Below are 25,145 nucleotides of genomic sequence, written 5' to 3'. Positions count from 1 at the left end.
GCCCCATGTTGGGCTCTGCTGAAAGCACAGAGCCTGCTTGGGATTCTCTTCCTCTCTCTCGCTCTCTCTCTCTCTCTGCCCCTCCCCCACTTGTGCTGGCTCTTCCCCTCTCTCTCTCTCTCAAAATAAATACATAAACTTAAAAAAAAAAAAAAAAAGGACAATCTCAGGTCACTACTTTGCCAGCCCCACCTTCGATGACTAAAGGAAGTCACTGGGAACAGAACTGCCCTCAAAGTCAGGAACGTATGACTATCAGGCCTCACCAGGACACCTGGGCAAGACACCTGGCCATCACGCATGTCAGTCACGGTCACCTTGCCTGAAAAGTTTAGAGGCCCAGATTCCTTTCAATACTAAGTGACCACACTGCAGAGTTCAATACATTTTCTAGATGGTCACTTCCCACAAGAACGGGGAACATAATTAATAGGAGAAAACCCACCAAAATAGATCACTGTGCTGTAGCAGGGTCTATCACACTGTGTAGACGTGGCCTTGGTGTGGCCAGGCTGCTTGGTTAATCAGACACAGGGATGTGAACACCTTTTCGGGTAAGAGAGCCACCCACCCGCAGGGGAGGACGGACTGCGATCTCCAGATCACGACTGCGGTGGGGAGCACCTCTCTGGGGGACGGAACGAGCGTGGGTCTTTTTTGAACCTAAACCCAGTGTCTCAAGGGAACATTTTGAGTCAGAAAACAAAGCGGGCCGACAGGCTGTTTGGAGCCGCGACTCCTGCTTTTCAAGTTCACGCTCAGCCTACCTGTGGTGAGGCCTGTGGTTGCCACACCGGGGCCGTCCGCAGGGGCCAAGTGTGCTCAGAGAGGCTCTCGTTACATAACCCTCGGCCACGGCCCCGCACATGCATGAGCGGGCACACATGGGATCTCGAACGCTGCGTGCATGGGAAGGGGGTTAGAACACACGAGGCTGCAGGACAGTGACAGGGGTGAGCTCAGGGCCTCCTGCCGCACCGGTTAACAACAGCAGCATTTCACATTCCTGTGGTTGTATGAACCGTGTGCCTCGGGCGAAACAAAGGCTCCAAGAAGAGTAGAAAGCCAAGCGAGTTCTCAGTGAGCAGCTCCTACCCACAGGCCCTCATGACGCGGGGGACGTGGGGTTGGGCGGGGGAGACTCGGCACCTAGTGCTCCTGCGTCGGGTGTGAACGCCGTTCGGCCACTGCTGGTCAGTGTCCAGCTTGCTCCTGCTCAAAGAATGAGCCACCTTTGACTCCAAAACCAGCTTTACCCGCTCCCCGCCCCCCTGCGATCTCTCTCTCTCTCTCCCCTCCACTCTCTCCACCCACCCCTGCTCTCTCTCTCCCCACCTCTGCTCTCCCACCCCCCAACCCCCAACCCTGCTCTCTCTCTCTCTCTCTCTCTCTCTCTCTCTCTCTCTCTCCACTTCTATCTCTCAGAGGCATTTTCTTCACCGCACCCTATGACCGGCCTGGCTTCAGGTAACCAGGGCTCATTCTAAGTCACCTTGTTGTCACCCCGAGGCTTTGTGTTATCTGTTGCCTCGGCCTGGAATGCTCCCAACCCTGATCTTCACGAAGGTGGCTCACAGAGGTCTCGGCCTCCGGGGAGCCCCTCAGAGGGGCCCTCCCCAGCCCTCCAACTCCAAGCATCCCCCACCCGGCATTCTGTCCCGTGACCCTACCCTGATTCCCTGCCTGGCGCTTCACACCCCCTCATTTATTTCCTGTGTGTTTCTTTCTTGCCTGTCTCCCCTCACTAGCATGCAAGCTCCGTGGACGTGGGCATTCTGTGTCTTGTTCACGGACTAGCCACTACAACAGGGCCTTGCACACGGCCAGTGCTGGACGAGCGCCAGCTGAATGAGCGGACGGACAGTTGGATGAGGGAGGAGGGCAGAGGAGGCCATCCCTGCGAAGGGCCGATGGTGTGCTGGGAATAAGGCAAGGGGGACTCCAGAGTCCGCCAGGGAAGACGGACATTTACCCAAGCCAGTGTGGTGCAAGAGAAGCTCATGGAAGCGTGTGCAGCTGTCTGCTCGATGGGAATGTGAGGACAGTCTCAGGAAAGGTCAGAGGTGGCCAAATGGGCAAAGGAGACAGAGGGGTGACGGGGAAGGCTCCTTGTCGGGGAGCATCACGGCAAAGCAGCCCATCTGGGAACAGACCGCAGGTTCCAGAGGAGCCCCACGTGAAGCAGTGAGGGGTGTGAGGCCTGGATGGGGTGGGGGCACAGGCCAGTGCAGCCTGGAAGGGGGGGCACGTGCCAGGTCTTAAGAGAGCCTCGCACACCAGTCCCCGTGCGCTGGATTTCAATCCTCTGAGAGGCGGGAGCCACTGAGGTATTTTTAAGTAGGGAGGTGACATGACGGGTTTTGACTTACAAAGATAGTTTGGGTGGCAGTGAAGGCCACGAGAAGAGAACAGAGCAGAGCACGTGGGTCACTGTCCCCTCTGGGCCTGAAAACGCCCAGATGTCAGCCCCCAGCAGCAACAGAGAAGGAAGAGTGGTCACAGACTGGAAGCTGTTAAAAGGGTGGAATCAGTGGGACTCAGTGACACTCAACGTGCGGGAGGTGACGGACAGGACGGGGCTGTGGTCTGTGTGGCCTCGCGCGTGGGGGTCGAGAGGCGGCCAGGCCAGAGTGGCCGGCTCCTGTGAGCTCAGGGCCGCCTGCCCAGCCAGTTATCTTCGGCCCTCGAGCCGCCATCGGTGACAGGTCCCTCTGATGGGTGCACATCCAGCCCACGACATGGGTGATTTATCTGCTCGTGAAGATTCGCGTGTTAGGATTTCAGCGCGGCCGTTCTTGGAGGCACACGCTGGGCCACCGCCACAGAAGCATGACTATTGGTCTAAATATAGACGCGCCTGTCACCTCCGAGAAAGAACAGACCAGAACCCATGGTTCCACTCACTCCGAGGAAGTTTTAAGGGGAGAAAATTAAAGAACAAACCTTGCCCTGTCTCTCAGGCTGTGAATCTAAGCAGCAAACCACGACTGCCTCACCTGCTGCCCTTCTCCTGTCCTCCTGGCTAACTCGGGCCCCAGAACCCTCGAGAGCGGCCCCCTCCCCAAGACAGTTCTCACAGGCCTCAAGGGATACCTCACAGGAGCTGAAGAGCGGGTACAGCCGGCTGGCTGGCCCAGTGCTCTGCAAGGACCCCACTTTATTCCTTCTGTCCTGCTCCCCCTGCCCCACCCTCTCCCCCCCATCCCCCCCACCACGAGCTGCCACCACAAGAACAAATGCACAATTTGGAAAGCGTGGGCTCTGGTACCTGGCTGCTTGGTTGAATCCTGGCTTTGCCATGTGGGAGCTGTGTGACCCGGGAAAGTTGCCTAGCCTCTCTGTGCCTCCGTCTCGAAAATAATGTGGTAAAATAATGCAGTGATTAAATGAACGAAGCGCACGGTGAGGGCCCAGCAAATGTTCGCTGTTGTTCCCACGGCCGCCCCTCCCAGCCCTGGGGAAGCCTCGCTAAGTCCTAAGACAGGGAGCCCAAGCTGCGGGCATCCTGCTGCCAGCTCAGGGGCAGTGCCCTCCTTCTGCAACATGCTACCAACGGGGCCGACAGAGCAGGAGAGATGGCATCCAGTGTTTTCTGAAATTATCATTAGAATGTTCTTGACGGTCTATCCCCACAGCCCTCCCTTCTCACGCCGTCCTCCCAGGACTCACCGCAGTCAGAGTCATCTGGGCCAGGAGACAAGTGAGTGACAGACACACACGGTCTCCCTCCCTCGGGGAGGGGCTTTGTTACAGGGTCAAGTGGGGCCAGCCTGGCTCCTGCTCCCTTAAGATGGGCTCTTCCCAGGAGAATCCCTCGCTCCTCACCTAAATAGATTTCTGGAGTCTTCCAAAGGGAGGGTTGAGTCCGGTCCTTTGGAAGAACGAAAGCCCAGTTGCATTGTTAAATTATGTGTAAGTGGAAAATGAGTATAAGCTGTAAAAACACGCTAAATTCAAGACTAAAACAATAGTTCTGATATGGACTTTTAACTTATCTTGGACGATGAGCTACCTGTCCGCAATCTTAACATTAGGACAGGGAGAGGAAAATGAAATTTTAAACATGATACCCATTCACATTAACATCAAAAACACCCGTCCGGCGCATAGGAATCAATCTTACTGATAAAAGAGGTGCAAAACCTGCCCAGGGAATCCAGAGACATTCCCAAGAAAAACGAAAGAAGACCTATGTAAGTGGGACAGCATGCCGTGTTCCTGGGCACAAAGGTTCAATGCCGTGAACATATTCGCTTTTCCCAAATTGATCTACGGATCGTATTCGATTCCAGTCAAAATCTTGGCGATTTTTGGTGGAAACTGACAGGATGACTCCATTTTTTTTTTTCTATGAAATACAGGACCAAGAGAACCAAGGAAATCTTGAAGAAGAAAAACACAGTTAAAAGATTTACTCTGTCAGATGGCAAGACTTATCATACGATTACAGCAGTTAAGTCAGTACAGTACTAGCACAAACTTTGGCCAGCAAAAGCGCAAAGATACGTGAACCGACCAAGAGAACCAAGAGGGTTTAGAAACAGACGCACACGTGTGCCAGTCTCTAATTCATGGTGACGGCACCACACTGCGGGGCAGAGAGGAAGGCATGGTCTTTGGACCCTCCGGATGAAAACACGGAAAAACAAATGAGCCTTGATCCTACCTTACACCAGTCACAAAGCTAAACTCTAGGGGCGTCTGGCTGGCTCAGATGTAAGAGCGTCTGACTGTTGGTCTCAGGGTCACGAGTTCGAGCCCCACGTTGGGCGGAGAGGTTACATAAGTAAATGAACTTTAAAACAAAAAGTCTAGGAGTGTGGACGTATCCAGGGCAGGTAAAGGATACCTCTGAAGCTTGCAGAGTCTATCTGAGAAGAGTATCTCCGTGCCCTTGAGGACGGGGAATGACTTCTGAAGTAGGACACAACAAGCACAAACCATAAGGGGAACAATTGATGAATTGGATTTCATTAAGAACTTCTGCTCGTCGAGACACCATTAAGAGACTGAAAGCAAACCACACAGCGGGAGAAGGAATTTGCAGGACGTGGGTCCAACAAAACACTCACACTCACAATCCATAAAGAATTCCACAGATCAATGAGAAAGAGGAAACACAATGTTAAAGGGAGGGAGACGCAAAAGACTTGAAAAGGCACTTCATAAAAGAGAATATCCCATGGCACAACCCCCCCCCCAAAAAAAAGAACAACTATCTTAAAAGGGCTCAACATGATTAGTCATCAGAAAAATGCAAATTAAAACGACGGTAAGACGCTGCTCAGGTCGGGCAATGTTTGCTTTCGTGGCAGGGGTAGGGGCCTCCCAGGAAAGAATCCAGTGAGCTGCACACTTAAGGATTTATGTGCTCTTCTCTATTTAGGACGCTTTCATAAACATGTTTCCTAAAAAAGCAAGAGACTTGAGAAATCTATCAAGCAAATTTAATGTGGAGACCTGACTGGATCTTGTTTCACACAAGGCAACTGTTAAGACAGTGTTTGTGAGAATTCGGCCATCAACTGCATATTTGATGATAATGAAGACGTTGTTCAGGTGTTTGGGTGACGTGATGGTGTTGCAGCGAGGTCTTAGGGAGCCTGGGGTGGGGGGGGGTGCAGTCGGTTCAGCATCCAGCTCTTGATTTCGGCTCAGGTCATGATCTCGTGGTTCGTGGGACTGAGCCCTGCAGTGGGCTCTGTGCTGACAGTGTGGAGCCTGCTCGGGATTCTCTCTCTCTCTCTCTCTCTCTCTCTCTCCCTCCCTCCCTCCCTCCCTCCCTCTCCCTTGGGCCCCCCACTCCCGCTCGTGTACACATAAGTATGAACTCGCTCTCTCAAAATCAATAAATATTTAAAGAAAAAGGAGAGTTCTTATCGTTTAGAGCTACCTACTGAAGTATAAATATGTACGTTATAAATAAAGTAATACCTTAGATATGCTTCAGTAATAACCGATGAGGGAGGACAGTAAAACAAGAATAGATGAGTTACTGGCCAGTATTGCTGGACAGTAAGCACCTGGGGATTGCTGCACAGGTGGCCCTTGAACGTGGAGGGCAGAAGCACTGACTCCTCTCCGCAGCCAAAAATCCACGCGTAACTTCTGACTCCCTGAAAACTTAGCTGTTAATAGCCTACCATTGACTGGAAGCCTTGCCAATAATGTCAATAGGCAATTAACGCATTTTTATATGCATTATATACTGTATTCTCACAAAAAAGTAAGCCGGAGAAAAGAAAGTGTTAAGAAAATCGTAAGAAAGAAAATACGTTCACAGGACTGGGCTCAGCGTATCGAAGAAAATCCGTATCTCAGCGGACTTGCGCAGTTGAAAGCTGTGTCGTTCAAGGGTCACCTGTACTGTTGCACTTCTGTGTACGTTTACAATCTTGTATAATAACAAGATTGTATTTTTTTTTAATACAATAGCTTACTGTATTTGTAAAAATAGCTTTTTAAAGCTATTGCACAGCCAAGGTGTTATGCTTTGGGGCTATCCATGACTCCTCTCTTCCACCCGGCCCCGACATAATCAAATCATATCGTGCAGTGACGATGGAAACCATGAGCACTGAACCCTCAGGCTACAGGGACCGCAGGAAGTCAACTTGGCCATTCCCTCCTTATCGAGCGGGGTATCTGAAACAGAGGGGCCCACGCCACATCTGCACACTGAGCAGCACAGGAAACGTCTACTCTCAGAGAAGCAGTTAAATAGAAAATATTTACAGAAGAGTAGTCATTGATCTGTACGCTCTGAGGGATATGCCGTCGTCGGAAGGTGTCTTAGCAGCCCGGGTGCCCTCCCTGGAACAGAAGACTCTTAACGGAGGCTCCCACAGCCTCCCTGAGCTAACTCTTTCTCTCTTATGCCCAGACAGTAAGCCTGTGCTGTCCGGCCTCTCTCGGTGTGAAGTCATCAACTGGGAATTCTTGTATAAAACAAGTCTGGGATCCTGGAGTGGTGTGGGCTTTCACAGTCGGGAAACAAACGCTTCACGAGAAAAGACTCAAGTGGTTACAAAAATAAGATGACTGAGGCCTCCTGACCCAGCGTGTCTCCCAGGAAGCCCTCCGGGTCTAGTCCTTCCTTCCGGCCCTCACTCACCACTTGGCAGTGAAGGCCACTGACTTGATAAGCAAATCTCCAGGTTGCACCTAGCTTAGTTTGCTCCCCTTCTGGGCAACAGGCCATGTCGACAAGGCCTTCTCGGAGAAATGAGCTCTCCCTGTGGTGGCTCCTGGAGGAAGGACCACCTTCTACCGCCCGCCCCAAGAGGCTCACTTATCTATTAATCAGGCTAATGAAACAGTGACGGCTTCAAAGGGAAGAGGCCAAGGTTTCATATACACAAAAAGGGCAAGGTTAAAAAATGAATGTATGGGACTGTTCCATTTTTCTCTTGACCCCCAGAGACCTCAACAGTGGATGCTTTTCTGACTAATACCAGGCATCTCTGAAGAGCGTAGGGGGGGGAGCACACAGCTCTGAAGCCTGTGCGCCCAGCTCTCCCCAACACCAGCTACATGGCCCCAAATTGCCAAGTGCTTTGGTCTATCACCTGTAAAATGCAGGTAATGTACACGCCTCCCAAGGCCGATGAGATTAAAATAGTACAGTTTGTGTAGAGCGCTCAAAACAATGCTTGGTGTTGGCTCCTCGTGTTATCCTATCGCTACAGAAGCCATGGACAGAGAGAACGAGAAGGGAGGCTCCTCGGAAACCGAAGGAAAAGAACGGTGTTGTTAAGGGGCGCCTGGGTGGCTCTGTCGGTTGACCGTCCAACTTTGGCTCAGGTTATTATTTATGGTTCATGGGTTCGAGTCCCGTATCGGAATCTGTGTGCTGCCAGCTCAGAGCCTGGAGCCTGCTTCCGATTCTGTGTGTCTCTCTCTCTGTCCCTCCCCTGCTCATGCTCTGTCTCTCCGTGTCTCTCAAAAATAAACAATAAATAAATAAATAAATAAATAAATAAATAAATAAATAAATAAAATAAAACAGTGTTGTTGAAACTCTGTGGCTAAACTCTACGAACCCATCTATTTCTAGCTATTTCCATCTGTCACCAAACAATATTTGTCAATAATTTGGGGAGAGAGAAAGATATTCCGAGGTAAGAGGTCAAAGGTCTAGCAGGAAAGTGGATAGCCTTAGGTTTCAGAAACGTATACAGAAAGGCTGCTCCTTCGGGCGACAATGCAAACCCTACTCGTGCTAAATAAGGAGGCTGCAAGTCCGTGCACTGCCAGTCTGGACTCGGACACTGCCACTCCACTCGCCCCAAATCGGAGCTGAGAGCTGCTTGCACTCTCTCGTCGTTAATGACTGGCATCCCTGGCTCCTTCAAACAACTTTCTAAAATTATTGACGCTATTTTAATGTTTCACATCTGTCTACATGCTTAGTATTAGTAAAGAGAATAATTTCAAAATAAGAATAATTAACCGAAGAGGTCCTGGGAATTAAAACATTAAAATTTTTAATTTTTAAAAGTGTAGCCATTAGGGGCGACTGGGGGGCTCAGTCGATTAAGGTCTGACTCTTGGTTTCCAGCCGGGTCATGATCTCACGGCTTTGTGAGTTCAAGTCTTGCATTGGGCTCTGCGCTGGCTGGCCATATGGAGCCTGCTTAGGATTCCCTCTCTCCCTCTCTCTCTGCCCCTGCCCTGCTCCTGCTGTCTCTGTCTCTCTCAACAATACATAAACGTTAAAAAATGTTAACAAAAGTCTAGCCATTAGACCCTGTGTGTACATTCTGAAAACATACTGTCTCTTAATTAGAACTTGTTTCTTGTTAACAATCATTAATTGTGTTTTACCATGGACTGTTCTTTAATGATGATAATGCCAGAGAAGCGAACAAACAGCATATATGACACTGAGAATGAGGAATGCTGCCCAAAGGGCTTGCTGTCTACCATGCAGACTCCAGGGGCCGTGAATTATTTAGCTACTTTTCAAAGTTAATAAATAGGAGTGTCTTTTTGCCCTTTATTCCCCAGATGAATTTAACCAAATGAGAGAAAGGGGTGTGTACATTCAGTTAGCAGTCTGGGCACACAGAAGACACAGGTGATGAAAAGGAGACGTAAAGAATGTATAGATTTCATGTCAATTAAATATGCACAACACTGCTTTATCCGGCATGTTTTCATTATGACTAAATTGTTGTGAATATTTTGATGGTTTTTGAGGGTATTTTAAAACACATGAGTACCTTAAAAACATACATTAACACACACACACAAAAGAAAGCAAAATCCAAATGACACTTAAAAAATAGTGCCTTCCCACCACTGGAGTCCTTCCACCCAAAGGTTTAGGCTTTTCTTGGGGAGCCTGTGTGGCTCAGTCAGTAAAGCGTCCGACTCTTGGTTATGATCTCGCCATTTGTGAGTTCGAGCCCCACATTGGGCTCCGCGCTGGCAATATTTATTAATGAGTATTATTATATTTATTAAGTGTTATTAATTTATTGGTAAATAAATATATTATTAATATAATAAATGCATATTGCTAACAAATAAATTTTAAAAAAACAGAACAAAAGGTTAGGCTTTTCTATCCTACTGGAAAAATGATGTAGGCACATATGTTGACTTGTTTACTAAAAGAATCATATTTTTTTTCTTTTTTTGTGAGAGAGAGAGAGATTGCAAGTGTGCGTGGGGGAGGGGCAGAGAGAGAGGGAGAGAGAAGCTCAAGCAGACTCACGCTCGGCGCGGGGCCTGTCGCAGGGCTCAATCTCAAGACCTGAGTCGGATGCTCAACCGATGGAGCCCCCAGGCGCCCTAAAAGGAAGCAGATTACGCAGTTTGGCTACATGCATTTTGTCCTTAATAGCGTATGTATCCTGATACTTTCAGATCAGCACAGCTATTACCACATTCTTTTTGCTTTTGCACACGGCGCTTCAGGGAATAGCTTTGCACACAAGGCTTGGTGTTGTAAGTGGTTTTTCAATGCGACCTGCTGCCAAAGTCCATGCAGGCGGCTCCAAGCGGTCTATCCCACTTGTGTGGCTGGAAAAGAACACGTCTAGTTTCCTGGGTGGATTTGGGTGCTTCGGAAACTTTCCTGGGACGCCCTGATTTACACCCCATGGGTCTCGGGAACAGCACGGGAAAGGCCTGTTTCCGGCTGAGGGACATGAATGCTTCCGCCTGTTCGCTTTTGAGCGTGAGGGTTCCCGTGGCAATGCAGGAGCCTGTCTTTGCTCTTAGGTCCTTTGCGCTCAGGTCCGCTCAACGCGCCCACCCCCTGCTGCTTATAGGTGCGCCCTACAGGCTCATGGCAGGGGGAGATGTTTGCAGGAGGAGGAAACAGGGGAGCCCGGAACCGGGAGCGAACAGCGGGTAGGACTGCCAAGTTAGCTTGCCTTCGCTAGTGAGCAGGTGTCAGAAACTCCCCCTCACTGAGGACCGACGATAAGGAGCTGCCTGCCTGGGGGCCGGGGGCACGGGAACACAGTCACATGGGAGAGCGACCACAGGGTCTACGGCTCAGGACTGGTAAGAACAGGAAAGCCATCTTACATCTTGGCACTTAGTTGCCTCAAATCCTTTTTGAAATGATGGCGGGCTTAAGATCTATTTTGAGGGGTGCATGGGTGGCTCATCAGTTAAGCATCTGACTTCGGCTCAGGTCACGATCTCGTGGTTTGCGGGTTTGAGTCCCCGGTCGGCTCTGTGCTGACAGCTCAGAGCCCGGAGCCTGCTTCGGATTCTGTGTCTCCCTCTCTCTTTACCCCTCCCCCACTCATGCTTTGTCTCTCTCAAAAATAAATAAAGATAGGGGCGCCTGGGTGGCTTGGTCGGTTGAGCGTCCGACTTCGGCTCAGGTCATGATCTCACAGTCCGTGAGTTTGAGCCCCGCGTCGGGCTCTGTGCTGACAGCTCAGAGCCTGGAACCTGTTTCAGATTCTGTGTCTCCCTCTCTCTGACCCTCCCCCGTTCATGCTCTGTCTCTCTCTGTCTCAAAAATAAATAAACGTTAAAAAAAAAAAAATTAAAAAAAAAAATAAAGATAAATAAAATTTTTTAAAATCCATTTTGAAATCTTTTGACAGCATTTTCCCAAACGTTTGGTATATTTGTTACCTTGTTTGACTACCACATCAACTCAACAGGTAGGCTGAGGTCATTTTCTGTATGTACTTACAAGACGGAATGACTACAGGGCGGCAAAGTTACACAACTCACCCGAGGTTGATCAGCTAAGTGTTCTGACTCCAAGCACAGTGCTCTTTCCTGATGTCTCCCTCACCCACCCAAGTCCCAGGCCAGCTTGCAACTGTCAGAACGCTGAAGAAGAGCTAGGAAAGGAGCCAGGGATAGAAACACACCCTCCCCAGGGATACCTGAGATCATGAAAACTACCTCTTCCTAACAAAAATTTAATGAATTGAATAATATTGATGTTGCTAAGTACCAGGTTGAGATACCAAAGCCACATCGTGACAGAATAATAGTCTTGACTCATTTTACAAAGACTTCTATGATAGGGCTGGCTCGGTCGGTGGAGCGTGGGACTCCTGATGTCTGGGTTATTAAGTCTGAGCCCCAATGGGTGCAGAGATTACTTAAAAATAATAAAAACTTAGGGGCACCTGGGTGGCTCAGTCGGTTAAGCATTCAACTTCAGTTCAGGTCATGATCTCACCGTTCGTGGATTCAAGCCCCGCGTCGGGCTCTGTGCTGACAGCTCAGAGCCTGGAGCCTGCTTCAGTATCTGTGTCTTCCTCCCTCTTTTCTTCTGTCCCTCCCCCACTTAGGCTCGCTCAAAAATAAACATTTAAAAAATAAAATAATTATTAATAATTAATATTAATTATTAAATATTACAAAGTAAAAAATTGTGGAAATGTGCTTTTATATCTTATTATAAACACACATACTATCTCAGCTTTTTAAAAAATCCAGGAGCTCTTAATTTTTACGGTTAGACACTGCCTTGGATGGTACTAATAAGTTGTCATTTCAATATCCAATGCCTATTTCTTGAGTTGTCTTTTTTTCTAAGTCTTTTTTTGAGAATGTCCTACGGAGAAAACATATTTTACTTTGTAAGGCCTAGATACATATCTGTCATTGAAACAAAACTTTCACAAAATCCTAATTGCCCTTTCTATGAGTGTTTTCCTTGGATATTATCTGTTTTCATTCTCTTGGGCACAGAGGTCTAGAAAGGCTCCTCTCTGTGGACTCGAAGAAGGGGTCTTAGTAAATTAGAAAACATTACAAACAGCCTTCAAAACCGAAGGCCCACATAGGTGCTACTCTAGGATGCTGGAAGTCAGGAAAGCCTCCCTGACCGGGCCCAAAATGAACTGAATCTCGAAAGACAAGCTGGAATCAGAAGGGTAGAACTTCAAAAGATGAAATGAGCCCAGCACGTCTAGGGGACAGTCACGAAGGGTTCATAAAGGGAGTGGTAAGGGATAAGGTCTAAAAGAAAGCCTGCGGTCAGTCTGCAGAGAGCAAGACGGACGGTGGGTTTCATCCTGGAGGTGATAATGGCATTACTGAAGGTGAGCGTACACAGAGCTATTCCAGCATTGTTCTTCCGCACACGGACTGCAAACGCAGCTCTAAAGCCACTCAGAGTTCAGACACCAGCTTCTCCAGCTATAATGTAGCACAGAGAAAAATGCGTGTGCACGTAGACTTCATAAATTCAGAATTCTAGTGAGAGCAGTCGGGATCACATAAAAAAAATAGAAAAGCTAGGATATACGTATTAAGTTTAGACAGCAACTGAGCCCAGTTTCTGTCTTTTCATCCTCTTTACTTTTGTTAATGAAGCGTGAGCCTTATCTGCACTAAGTAACCATTTCCTTAGGAAAGCTATACATTTCACCGAGAACCTATCCTCAATACTGTTAGGAGCCTGACAAATTATCATGAACGACTCTTAATAATAATAAGGTTGTCTAAAGTGAACATACAAACAGGGCTCTCTGAAGGTGTTAACCATCCAGTAATTCAGGCTCTGCTGGCTACAGGGACGGTGCCCTACGATCCTTAGCTGGCACTCGGGTCTGTCTCAGGAGAATAAAAACATCCAATGTGAGTCACCTTGCGATTACACCGCCACCTGGAAGCATATTTAAGTGATGACAACTACAAAGCTAGGTCTCTGTAGGACCCTGCATGAGACTTCCTCTCCCTTCTTCCAGTCTGAGGATCAACAGAGCTCAGGATTCCTTTACCAATTTCTCCTCGGCATCATTCTTTACCATTTTTCCAAAGTGGAAAAGGACAGTCTCCCAAGGCCTGGTTAAAGCTACCATGACTTGTTATTACGGTAAATTTCAGAGACAGAAAACGCTTAGTTAAATCCATGTTTTTTCCAGAGGAAACGACTTAGGAGAAAGATTTTTTTTTTTTTTAAATTTCTGAGAAAATGCACACACTAGGTATGTGAGCGATCACCCCCACACGTAAATAAAACTCGTTTGGGGTAGGGCAGACCACTCACCAGTGGTCAAGGTTCAGCCCAGTCTTTGCTGCTGCATTTCTGCAGCAATACAAACACGTACATCACGGTGACACGGAAGCCTTACGTTTCACCAAAAAATGTCATGCCTGGATCCCAAGCGGAGTTCAAATCCCGCTGGGAAGAGATGCACTTTTGGAGGAGGCGGATGGAAGGCAGAGGGGCCGCCCCTAGGCAGGTGCCCGAGCACCGCCGGTTTCCCCGCAGCAGCCCACCTCCCCAGGGGGTGCAGGGCTCTCGTCCGCCCGCCGCCCCAGACCCTCGGGCGGCACGCGATAATTCCAGCTGCTCCACACTAGGACCAGGAGGTTGTTCGCCCGGGTTACCGCTGGCTGAGCCGCCGGGGCCTCCCACCCTGCGCCTCCTCGCCCAGATCCCGCCGCCCCGTCCGAAGCCCGCCGAGACCCCGACCCCCCTTGACCCCGAACTCGACCCGGCGTGCGCCGGCACCAACCCCCACCAGACCCCGGCCCGCGCCGGCCCTGTTTCACCCCCTAACCCCAGCCCCGATGCCTACCCGCGCCGACCTCGACCCTCCTGACCCCGGCCCGCGCCAGACCTGGGGCTGCCGCACTTACTGCTGCTAAGGCGGCCGTCGGGGTCGGGCCCGCGTCCGCGCGGGGCCGGGGTCGGGGCTGGTGTCGCGTCCCGGCAGGGCTGGGGTCGGGGTCGGCGCGGCCCGGGGCCGGAGCCGGGGTCGGGGTCACGTCCGGGCAGGGCCGGGGTCGGGGGTGTCGGGGCCGGGATCGAGGCCGCGTCCGCGCGGGGGCCGGGGTTGGGGGCAGCGGGGCCGAGGTCCGGGTCGAGGCCGCGTCCGCGCGGGGTCGGGGCCGGGGTCGGGGCCGCGTCCGCGCGGGGCCGGGGTCGGGGACGGCGAGACCGGTGTCGGGGTCGCGTCCGCGCGGGGCCCGGGCCCGGGTCGGGGGCGGCGGGGCCGGGGTCGGGGTCGCGTCCGCGCTCCGCCCGCCCCGCCACCCCGCGCACGTGCCGCCTGACAGGCCCCCCATAGGCTCCATACCTGCCACCGGAAGTGAGTGAGGAGGGCAGTATAGGCATTTCCTGTGACGCGAGCGCCTGGACTCCATTAGGCAGCAGCTGGGGGAAGAATCAACACACCAGGGAGCGGAGCGCAGCCACCGAGCGCCGAGGCGGCCGCTGCCTCCGCCGCCGCCCGCCGCCGCCGCCCGCCAGCGCCGGGGCTCAGCCCCGCGGCGGGCCCCGCGCCCCCCGCCGCCGCCCGCCGACCCCCGGCGCGCCCCCGCCGCGCTCCGAGCCGCCGGGGGGGAGGGGGGGAAGGCCCGGACCCTCCTGCTCCCCCTCCTCCTCCTCTCCCTCCTCCCGCCCCTCCTCCCGCCCCGGCCCCGACCCCCCCCCCCTCCCCGCCCCCGGCCCCCTCGCCCCGACCCTCCCCCGGCCCCCGCCTCGCCCCGCCGGCTTCCCACCACGGCCTCTCTCGGCGAGGAAACTCTGGCCTCCGCTTCCTCCTCCTCCGACTCGGACGCCGGCGGAGCCTCCCCGCCCCCGCGGAAGAAACCCCGAGCCTCGGCGGCGGAGGGAGCAGGAGAGCCCGGGGCTTCGGCAGGCAGAGCAGGCCTCTCCCCTCCGTCCTCGTCGTCCTCGTCCTCGTCCTCGTCGTCGTCGTCGTCCTCCTCCTCCTCCGTGGTGGTGGTGGTGGGCCTGCCCCCGGCCGCGGCCCCCGCCGCCGCCCCCCACCGAAGTAGCGGCCACAGCCTGGTCAGCGGCGGCATCATGCAGGCCAACGGGGCAGGAGGAGGAGGAGGCGGCGGCGGCGGCGGCGGCGGCGGAGGGGGCGGCGGGGGCCAGGGACAGACCCAGGAGCTGGCCTGCCTGTCGGCCCAGAACGGGGAGTCGTCCCCGTCGTCGTCGTCGTCCGCGGGGGACCTGGCCCACGCCAACGGGCTGCTGCCTTCCGCCCCCTCCGCCGCCAGCAACAATAGCAACAGCCTCAACGTCAATAACGGGGTCCCCGGCGGGGCGGCCGCCGCCACCGCCGCCGCCTCGGCCGCCGCCGCGTCCTCGGCCACCCCGGAGCTGGGCAGCAGCCTCAAGAAGAAGAAGCGGCTCTCGCAGTCGGACGAGGATGTCATTCGGCTAATAGGACAGCACCTGAACGGCCTGGGGCTCAAGTAAGTGTCCTCTCCGGGCGGCCGGTGCGGACGGGCCAGTGGGGGTGGGGGGGGGAGGGAAGAGCAGGGGGGCTGCGCGAACGGGAGGGGGGCCGGGGACTCGTCTGTCGGTCCAGACAGATGCGGAGTGTGTCCGGGTGCGGGGGGAGGGGCGGACGGAAATAATGGACCTCGGAGGGTTTGTTTTTCGAGTGTATGTGAGAGGCGTCTTTGTGGGACAGCCCCCCGGCCCCCCCCCCCGCCCTGACGGACACCCCCGGGCAGAGCACCAGCCCGGGAGGACAGTCCCCTACAAGTGTTCGTGGGAGCGGAGGGGCCGGGACGCTTGGGAGGGAGGCCGCGCAGGAAGCCTGGTGGGAGTGGACGAGTGGAACCCTGTTGTCATTTGAAGGCCCTTGTGTACGAGCAGGAGGCCTGCCACCAACTGCCCCAGGCCCCGGTTTCGGGCCCAGAAAGCCATTGCCTGTGAAAAAGGGACAGCTGATGTGCAGATTCGATGCGGGTGGCCTTGCAGTGCCTAAAGCTGGGTGAAGGTGGACAGCGACCTGGGCCACAACCCACCGGGCCGTGTGCACAAAGAAACCCTGCCCGGGTGGAAGGTGGGGTGGGTGGGGGTGCCCCGGACGGCAGGCCAGTTCCGCTTGGAAGCAGGGGCCCCAGTGAGCTCTGGGCCAGCCCAGCTGTGGTTCTGGATTCATAGATTTGTGGGGGGGTGGGGGGACACTTTCTAGAAGTGACTTCAGTGTTCTGATTCTCTGGCAAAACGCACGGAGCTGAGCAAGAAAGCATCGAATCATAAACACAAACGTGTAAAGGAGAGAGTCTCAGGTATCGAACTATCTGATGAAAGAAACTACATTTGATCAGTCTTTTCAGCTCACAAAGACAAACACGTCTTCGAAAGATTTCACTTTGTTCCCTGAGGAAAAGGATTAGTATGAAAACAGATTTTGTAAATGTGAACAGAGCATATTACTGAGACCAGAAGCAAGCTGACAGCAGCAGGAGGAAATAACTCGTGACTGTTTGGAACCTACACCATAGTAAATTTGCTATTTTTAGTAGAGCGAGAAAGAGAGTGATTTTTGATGCTGGATTTATTTTAATTTTAAAGAGCGACCTAGTAGAATTTCCGTGCGAACGTAATATCTGGATGTAAGGCCCTTCCTTCCCTAAGCCAGGTCGTCCCGATCACCTTATCTGGAGCTGACAGTTTCTGTCTCCTGAAACGTTGTAAGGTGGTTAGTCTGTCCCTCCTGGGTCTTCGTTTATTTGACCCGTCTGTTACGGCACGTCTTTGGAGATTTCATACTTTGCTAAACTGCTGAGGAATTACGTGGTAAAAATCGGAAGAACTTAACTCTAATTCTGGTTTCAAGAAGGCCTTTAACTTGACATAAGCACAGGAAGGTGGCAGTTTAAAAATGCAAGTTTGGTGAGCCAAGCACATTGAAAAGCTCTTTCTTTCTTTCTTTCTCTTCATCATGAACTTAGCTTGAAAACTTCCGCAACTGTTGTTATGGACGTTAGTGTATTTAGAAGGGTAAACCCTAAAGTTGGCCAGGTCTGTTTACACTGTATCTCTCCTGCAGCCAGACTGTTGATCTCCTCATGCAAGAGTCAGGATGTCGTTTAGAACATCCTTCTGCCACCAAATTCCGAAATCATGTCATGGAAGGAGACTGGGATAAGGTAAAGTAGGGCATATAGAGCTGTGTGACTGCTGCTAAAATTATATATTTGAATGTTCATCCGGTGACATCTCTGTTTTTCTTTTATACCAATTTTTGCAGGCAGAAAATGACCTGAATGAACTAAAGCCCTTAGTGCATTCTCCTCATGCTATTGTGGTAAGAGGCGCACTTGAAATCTCTCAAACGTTGTTGGGAATAATTGTGGTAAATACACTTTTGTTCTTAGTTTCACATTCATGCTTATTTTAGTAGGTTATTGATAATTGTAGGCTTCTGCTACCTATAAAAGATAAAGCCTAAAAATTGTTAAATTTTGCATAGTTAAGTTTGTAAACTGCGATGAGTGTTAATGATTTAAAGTTTTGAGTTTTATGTCTTGAAAATCGTGTTTAATGTCTTTAAAGTCATGTTTAATAAATGTGTCGTTTGAACCTAGTTTATAAATTAAGCTTCTACAGAATCGATCGAGAGGTGTTTGTGCTCTCGGTGCCATTAAGAACAGTTTTATGTGGAATCAAACATAAGTTCTACTTTTCTATTATCTGTACTGAACGTACCAGCAAAGGAGATGTATCCTAAGGATGCAAAGGAGATCTATCCTAAGTAGCTGGTACATTGTCCTTTTTTTTCTTTAATCTTTGGGAATAACAGTCCATTCAAGCCAGCTCCTTCGGTGTGCTCACCATTTTCCATTCTTGCAGTCGTGTGAACTGACAGTGTCTGAGTTGGTCAGTGTATGTATATTGGTCTGGTAGGGGGTTTGTGAGCAGATCTGACCACGGAGCTCGGCTCACAGGCCTTCTTTCCCTGACGAGGTCACCTTAGTAGTTAAACTGGTTAGCCTCTCTGCCCAGTCTTCAGGAATCTTTTATGCTGAGAGGACCTTAATTCTTCTGTAGATGTCGGTGAGGGAGAGGAGGGGATAAGATGTTCTGAGTGGCTGTGATTGGAAACCATGGAGAATCAGCTGCAGGCTCCTGGCCTTTTAACTTCTAGCTGATTCATTTGTTGTCAAAAGCAGTTTCCTGTCTGGTGGGGGAGGGAAGGAGCACCAATAGGAAGTGAAGTAGGGAAACCAGCTGTTTGTTAAATATTAGTGAGTGACTACTGTTACCTTTTGGTTGTTGTTTTTTGGTTGTTGTTTTTTTTTAATTAGGCCAAACATTAATCTTTCTGCTTTTGTCTGTACACCTAACAGGGTCTCTTATTTTTGTTTTTGGCGTGTGTGTGTGAATCTTAATTACAAAAGAGTTTTCAAATTCATGATATGATTTTATACAATAATATATAGTCCTAGGGAATAGATTTAAGGCAAATTAAAGGTACAAAGTATGAACAAATGTGGATTAGTTTAAATTGATGATCTAGTATACATGTTTTTGCTTTCAGTAAATACTTAAATATTAAAATTTTTACTTTTGAATCAGATGATTGATAATAAAATAACTCGTGGAATAATCAGTTCCCTGTCAAATTTTAAAAATGAAAACAGAAGTTAAACATCTATATTTAAGAGGGTTATCAATTTTCCAGCAGTTATAAGTTTTCCCCAGTCATTATGTTTGGGTTTTATCAAAAAAAAAAAAAAAAAAAACCACAAAACAACCAAGTATATTTTAATGGAGCAGTTTCTCATAAGTGATTAGCTCTGGCAGAATGGAAGATAACCCTGAAATAAAGACAAGAAATATAAGTGTGTGAGTTTTGGGGAGATTGTTTGCCTTTTGTAAGCTTTGCTTCAAATTCCATTTGTGATTTAGTAGTGAAATTTTTATAGGCTCACTTCCTATTTTTTTCTTATAGAAATGTGGGGCTTGTGTCTTGGATTTAGGGTATGACTGTCTCATTTGAAATCTTCATTAGAAGCAACATGCAAACTCAGGAAAGGTAGTTGTAGATAATGGGGAGGAATCCTTTCTTTTTACAGCCTGTTCGGTCTGTAGAACGTTCTGGGATCTAATAAAACATGAAGCTTAGATCTCTGGCTGAGCCTCACGCCATCAAACTTTTTAGGTATTTATACGAAGAGAAAGGTTCCAGGTTTAAGATCCAGTTCAGCATTTTATCACCCTTCGAGTCTGTGTTCAGATTTGCTCCTCTCCCCGCTCGATCTCCAGAAAGATCGTCTAATCCAAGCGTGGTTGTCATAATGCCACGGAGCACAACATGGAGCTTTCTCTCAGCGTCGTCATTCTCACTGTATGCCCAGACACGTTTGATGACTTAGTCTAGGCTACCATTGTATTTTGCTTTTTAAACTTTTCTTTCAAATTTATTTATTTTGCGAGAGAGAGAGTAAGAGCGTGTGGGAGGGGCAGAAGGAGAGGGGGAGAGAGAATCCCAAGCAGGCTCCGTGCGGAGCCCGACTTGGGGCTCAAACCCACAAAACCGTGAGAATCGTGACCTGAGCCGAAATCAAGAGTCCGGCGCTTAACCCAGCTGAGCCACCCAGGCGCCCCTGTATTTTATTTTTTAAGCTCAAATACTTTTATTCACCCAATCTACTCCCTGCCCGCCTGCCCCCCCCCCCCCAGTACCATATTTCTGAATGCTTTCCAGTCAGATGATACCAGAAATAGCAGAATTTGCTCTGGACTTTCTGGAAAGTGAGCTCATGAATCAACATTTTTCATTTTGGGTTCAAATATGGTTTGATACGTTTGGGGAGTTTGGGTTGGTAGTAGAGGCCAGTAGAATAGGAAACTCGGTCTAAAAGTTTTATGTATTTTTTATTGTATAGAAATGTGCTCAAGAAAAGTGTTCAAATGCTAATTGGAGGGACAGAGATTAACTAGTGTATTTTAAAGTTAAATAGGGAGGGGTTTTGAAAGCCATGGTTTAAATAGAATTCATTTCCCCTTTCCTCTGAGTCATGGTTTAATTGCTACGACTTGGTTATAACCTTATTCCAGAGTTAGTGAGAGGCACTCCTGAGTTAGCTAGGAGGCTGCCCGGGATAACCAGACTTCCTGTGCAACTTCGGGGTTTTCCTTCCCGTCGAATGGTGGGAGGAAAGAGTGAAGCAGCCCCGATACTGGGTGGGCCGAGGGGGGCGGGGGGGAGACAGGGTTTACCATGTAGAGCTGTCCCTTATCCATTTCTTTCGTCAGATGGTAGAAGGGACAGAGACTCCCTGGGCGGAAGGGCTCTGAGAGATGATCAGAGGACAGAAATAATCTCTCACAGAGGTCCCCCTAGGAGCTGGGAGACGACAGAAAGGGGAGCCTGTTTTCTCAGTCTCTTTCTTTCTTCATTTGAGAAGATTGTGCTCTTAAAGCAAAAAAAAGTTAATAACGCTGTCTCCAGCTCAGCAAACTTTAGTTTTGCCGAATTTTTTAAAACTTTTCTGGTAAATAATTAACATCATTGGTGAACGATGTTAATTTTCTTGAACTTGTGTTTACAGTTGTGGGAAGTAAATTGCAGTTGTACTCTTCATCCTTCTCATACATGTCAAATACAAATCGAACTGATTTTTAGGAGAATAAATATTTTCTCTTCCCACCAAATCGCTCGCTGTGCTTGGCCAGCGGTGTGTCACTCACCACGCCCGCCACCAGGGTTTGGTGCCCCTGCGAGGGTATTCTTTGTCTCAATCCGGATAGAAGGCCTCCTCGGGTAGTCTGTGCACTGCCTGTCTGGCGTGCCCCGTATGTACAGGGAATGCGTGTTCACACCGGCTTCTCCGACCGCGTCCTCTGCCTGTGTCCTGTGCTGCCTCTGCCCCTTAGGAAGAGAGTAACATCGTATCACAGGCTCTTGGTGGCAAGATAAAGGGGAAACCCCACTTGGGGCACTGTCCCTACCTACACTGAGCGGGGGTGTGCCTGGAACCTAATGATGGATACCCAAAAAATAAAGATTCGCTCTGAGTGCTAACAAGTAATTTTCTCCAAATTTCCAATTGCTGAGAAAATTTATTGAAGAAATCAAGTACACATACTATTGGCCAGTTCCATGTGGCATTTAAATGAAAAATTTTGCAGCTAAACAGGATTCTCAAGTTTAATTAGAAACACTACGTGAAATGAAACTTGTAACAGCAGATCGATAAATGGAAATCTACATTTCATAGAGGTTTTTTTTTTTTTTCTTTCCAGAAGATAAAATGGTGAGAATATCCAGGATAACTTCAAATATAAAAGTCTTTTAAGTTGTTCTTTTGGTTTTTGTCACCTGATGGACTTCAAAGTATTTTTTTATTTGACACACAGAGGTTAGCTTTTGGCTCCATGAACAACACGCTTTGCAGGGCATCTTGGTACTGGTCTGTCTCTGAAGCATTCACTAGCCAGTCTGACTTTTAAGTGTAAAATTGGGTAAGGGTAAATTCTAGAGTCGTAGGAGCTCATGTTACAGTTTGAAATGTTTTTCATCGTTCTTCAGTTACAGGTTGAAGTTTTAGATGATCACCAAATATATGCAGTATGTCTTATAAACGATGTGTCTAAATGTAGGCCTGACTAAATGACAGGGTTTGTTTCATTTACTTTCGCTAGAAACCATTTTTCTAAGCTTGTACGTATGCCTTTTTTCTGAATACTGCCTAATAGAAAACCGTGTAGGGGCGCCTATGGGTCAGTCGGTTAAGCGTCCGACTTGGGCTCAGGTCACGATCTCACGGTTCGTGGGTTGGAGCCCTGTGTCAGGCTCTGTGCTGACAGCTTGGAGCCTGGAGCCTGCTTGGATTCTGCGTCTCCCTGTCTTTCTGCCCCTCCCCTGCTTTGTGTCTCAAAAAAATAAATAAACGTTAAAAAAATTTTTTTTTTAATGTAGGGAGGCTCATGGTACCCTTAACTCTGTGAAGAAATAATTTCACTACACCATTTTTGGATAGCAGTATATAAATAATGTTTTCACAGTAAGCCTCTTACTGAAGAAGAAGAAACTATCGTTTGGTTTTTTCTTTTAAGTAGATTTAAAATCTTTGCCACCGAGTCCCTTGGGGTCTCGAATATGACTGACGTTTTCTGCACCTGTGGCATGCTTAGGCACCACAGGTAGAGGTGACAAGAGAGCCCCTGTAAGCAGGGGTCTTCGATTGTAGAAGATTCTCACCTGGCTGCTCATAAGTATCTCTTTTCCAGCTAATAATAGAGTAAAGGGACATTAGAAAGAATTAGAACCAAACTCATTCCAGAAAAAACTAAATGTGAAAGTGCTTCATAGTAAGCTGGAAGCGGTTTGTCATTTTGGGGGCAAAGAGCTGATAATTGTCTGCCTCCCAGTTCAGGGCTTCAAGAGCTCTGGTTGTTACCAGTCCCCAAATACAAAACTGGAATCCTTCTGTAGACTTTTCAGGTTAGCTTTTTTTTTTTTTTTTTTTTTTTTAAGTTTATTTACTTTGAGAGAAAGAGAACACGTGAGGGGCAGAAAGAGAGGGAGAAGGAATCCTAACCAGGCTCCGCAGTGTCAGTGCAGAGCCCAACTCGGGGTTCGAACTCACGAACTCCGAGCTCATGACCTGAGCTGAAAGCAAGAGTCGTGTGCTTAACCGACTGAGCCACCCGGGCGCCCCTGCATTGTAGTTTTTAAATGATTGCCTCTGAGAACCAGTTTTTCTGTCTTTTCCAAACTTGTTGCATAAAACCCCCTAATGCAATTATAAAAGTCAGGTGTTCAAAACGAATTTAGAATACTTGGAATAGTTCTGAGTTTTCACAAAAGAAATAAAACTCTAGGTGAATGTTTTAAGGGCAGAGTTCGTGTTTCCCTGTGTTGATGCGATGGTCACTAATGGCCTCACCTGATCTGCGATCGGGCGTTGAAAGCAGAGTTTTATTAAGACGTGGAATCGCACAGTCCCATTTCACCTGCTGTGACTCTGTTAACCCGAAATGTTTGAGTCATCGTAAAGCTTTATGATAAGTTATTCTCAGAGGGCATAGTAGAATGGTTTCTACTGTTCTGTCTAGGCACAAACGTTTTCTGAAACTTCCGCCAACTTTTTTCCCCTGACTGCTGCTTTCTGTCATGTCAGAGGATGAAGTTTTTGCTGCTGCAGCAGAAGTACCTGGAGTACCTGGAGGACGGCAAGGTCCTGGAGGCGCTTCAAGTTCTGCGCTGCGAGTTGACGCCACTGAAATACAACACGGAGCGCATCCACGTTCTCAGCGGGTAAGGAGGCCCGGCCCGAGCCAGGCCGGTGAAGGGGCCGCTAGGGCTAGCGGGGGGCCGCTCCCGAGTCCCCCTTCTTAACGGCGTGCCCGCCTCTGGAGAGGGCCGAACTCTTGGCCCGTGTTCGTCTGGATAAACTCACTCACGTGTCCGAGCTCTTGTCGTCCTCACGGGAGGCTCCGGGATCAGCCACGCAAGGGGGTGAAAGAAGCAGCGCGTGTCGCCATTTCGTGGTCTCGCGGGAGAGCCCCGTGGCGCGACTGTCTGTGAAGACAGTAGGCAGCGAGGCTTCCGGCGCGAGGCATCAGACGTTTCTGTTACCGTGTACCCGTCGCGTCCCAGGCCCTCGCCAAGCGCCCCACTTGAGCCTCGCGTCAGTCGTGTACGTGTCGGGGGGCCGTGGGGCTTGGATCTGGCCCCCCTTCTGTTCGCGCTCACGCTCCGGGCCGCACCTTCAGGTGCCTTCTGGGCACGAGGCTCCCGCTTCCCCGCGCATGTCTCCGGCCTGCCTGACGTCTTCGGGGTGTCTCCAGGCTGTGTCGGGCGAATGCTCACAGCAGAGTTCTCCAATCCGCTGGCCCCCTCCCCCCACCCCCGCTCTCACTTTCTTGCCTCTGTAAACGGTGAGACCTTCTACCCACTCGTCCACACAAAGCCCAAGGTTCATCCTTGCGGCTGTTTAACCCTTTCACTCCGCTGTGTGTCGGCCTGACTCTAGAACATACCAGATCTGTCCAGTTCTCTCCGTCTCCACCATTTCTACCCTAGTTAGTCCACACCAGCTCTCCTAGAATGTTCCCGTACCCTCCTCATGAGTCCCACCGTATGTGTTCTTGCTCCTCTAATGGCACACGGTTCACACAGCAGCTGGCTAGATACAGAAGTAAAACCGTACATTAAGTCATTTCTCTCCCTTTCTTAAAATGCACAATCTCTGCTTAAGCCCACACGCTTGCTGATCCTTCCCTGCCGTCTTTTCCTCGATCCATTCGCTCCAGTGACACGAATGTTTTTTCTGCTCCTTAACTTGCCAGGCCACTTACGCTGCCTGTTCCCTTTATCTTAGATGCTCTTCCCCTGATCTTTTCGGAGGAGCTACTAGTTGCTAGGGTCCCAGCCCAAATATCCTCTCCTAAAACCACCCACCAGGTGTTCTCTGTCACATCACTGCGCTTCATGTTTTTCTCCATAGCAGTTTTTATTATAGGACAGGGCCCCAGCATCCAGGACAGCATCGACACATGATGAGGTTCCAGATACAAAATGGTGGGTAAAACGATGGACCCAGAGAGGTATAGGGTTCATTTTAGGGTTTTTGAGGGAAAGGAAACCACGTCAGAGAAGCGACGTAGCCAGTCCAGGATACAGCTAACACACCACCAAGAGCCGAGCCCCAGACTCCGGCTTGACTGATTCTAGAGTCACCGGTCCACACCCGCTGCCTCTTGAAATGGTGCTGCTGCTGGATGTCCTACAGTAGCTGACCGCTTCCTTCCTTCTGTTTACCTCTCCGATAGGGGGTCTGGTTTCTGTGTCAGCTAAAGAACATTCCCATGACGAGGTTTGTCTTGTCTGGTCACAGAACACGTAACTTTATCACATAGCCTTTATTCCAGAATGATCTTAACCCAGTGTGTCCCTTGAGTGTTCCACATAAGGAAATGGCCCAGAGATGGCCAGGTG

At 49.8% G+C, this 25,145-nt stretch overlaps 1 protein-coding gene across 3 annotated transcripts in view; it reads left to right on the top strand.

The window, feature by feature from the left end:
* The first annotated feature begins 14,905 nt into the window (after positions 1–14,905).
* Positions 14,906–25,145, top strand: part of WDR26 (WD repeat domain 26) — a 35,889-nt gene continuing 25,649 nt past the window's right edge. Inside the window, exons 1-4 of one of the 3 annotated variants that reach the window (XM_042975386.1) lie at positions 14,906–15,651; positions 17,244–17,343; positions 17,445–17,549; positions 23,326–23,462. In XM_042975386.1, coding sequence (XP_042831320.1) covers positions 15,254–15,651; positions 17,244–17,343; positions 17,445–17,549; positions 23,326–23,462 — 740 coding nt within the window. In that variant the 5' untranslated portion in view covers positions 14,906–15,253. The remainder of the gene's footprint in view (positions 15,652–17,243; positions 17,344–17,444; positions 17,550–23,325; positions 23,463–25,145) is intronic. The other 2 variants (XM_042975383.1, XM_042975384.1) reach the window with 2 other exon arrangements.

Source organism: Panthera tigris, chromosome F3 (genome assembly GCF_018350195.1).
Source record: "Panthera tigris isolate Pti1 chromosome F3, P.tigris_Pti1_mat1.1, whole genome shotgun sequence".
NCBI classification, from domain to species: domain Eukaryota; kingdom Metazoa; phylum Chordata; class Mammalia; order Carnivora; family Felidae; genus Panthera; species Panthera tigris.
The sequence above is the reverse complement of the archived record's forward strand: the minus strand, read 5'-3'. Positions and strand labels throughout refer to the sequence as shown.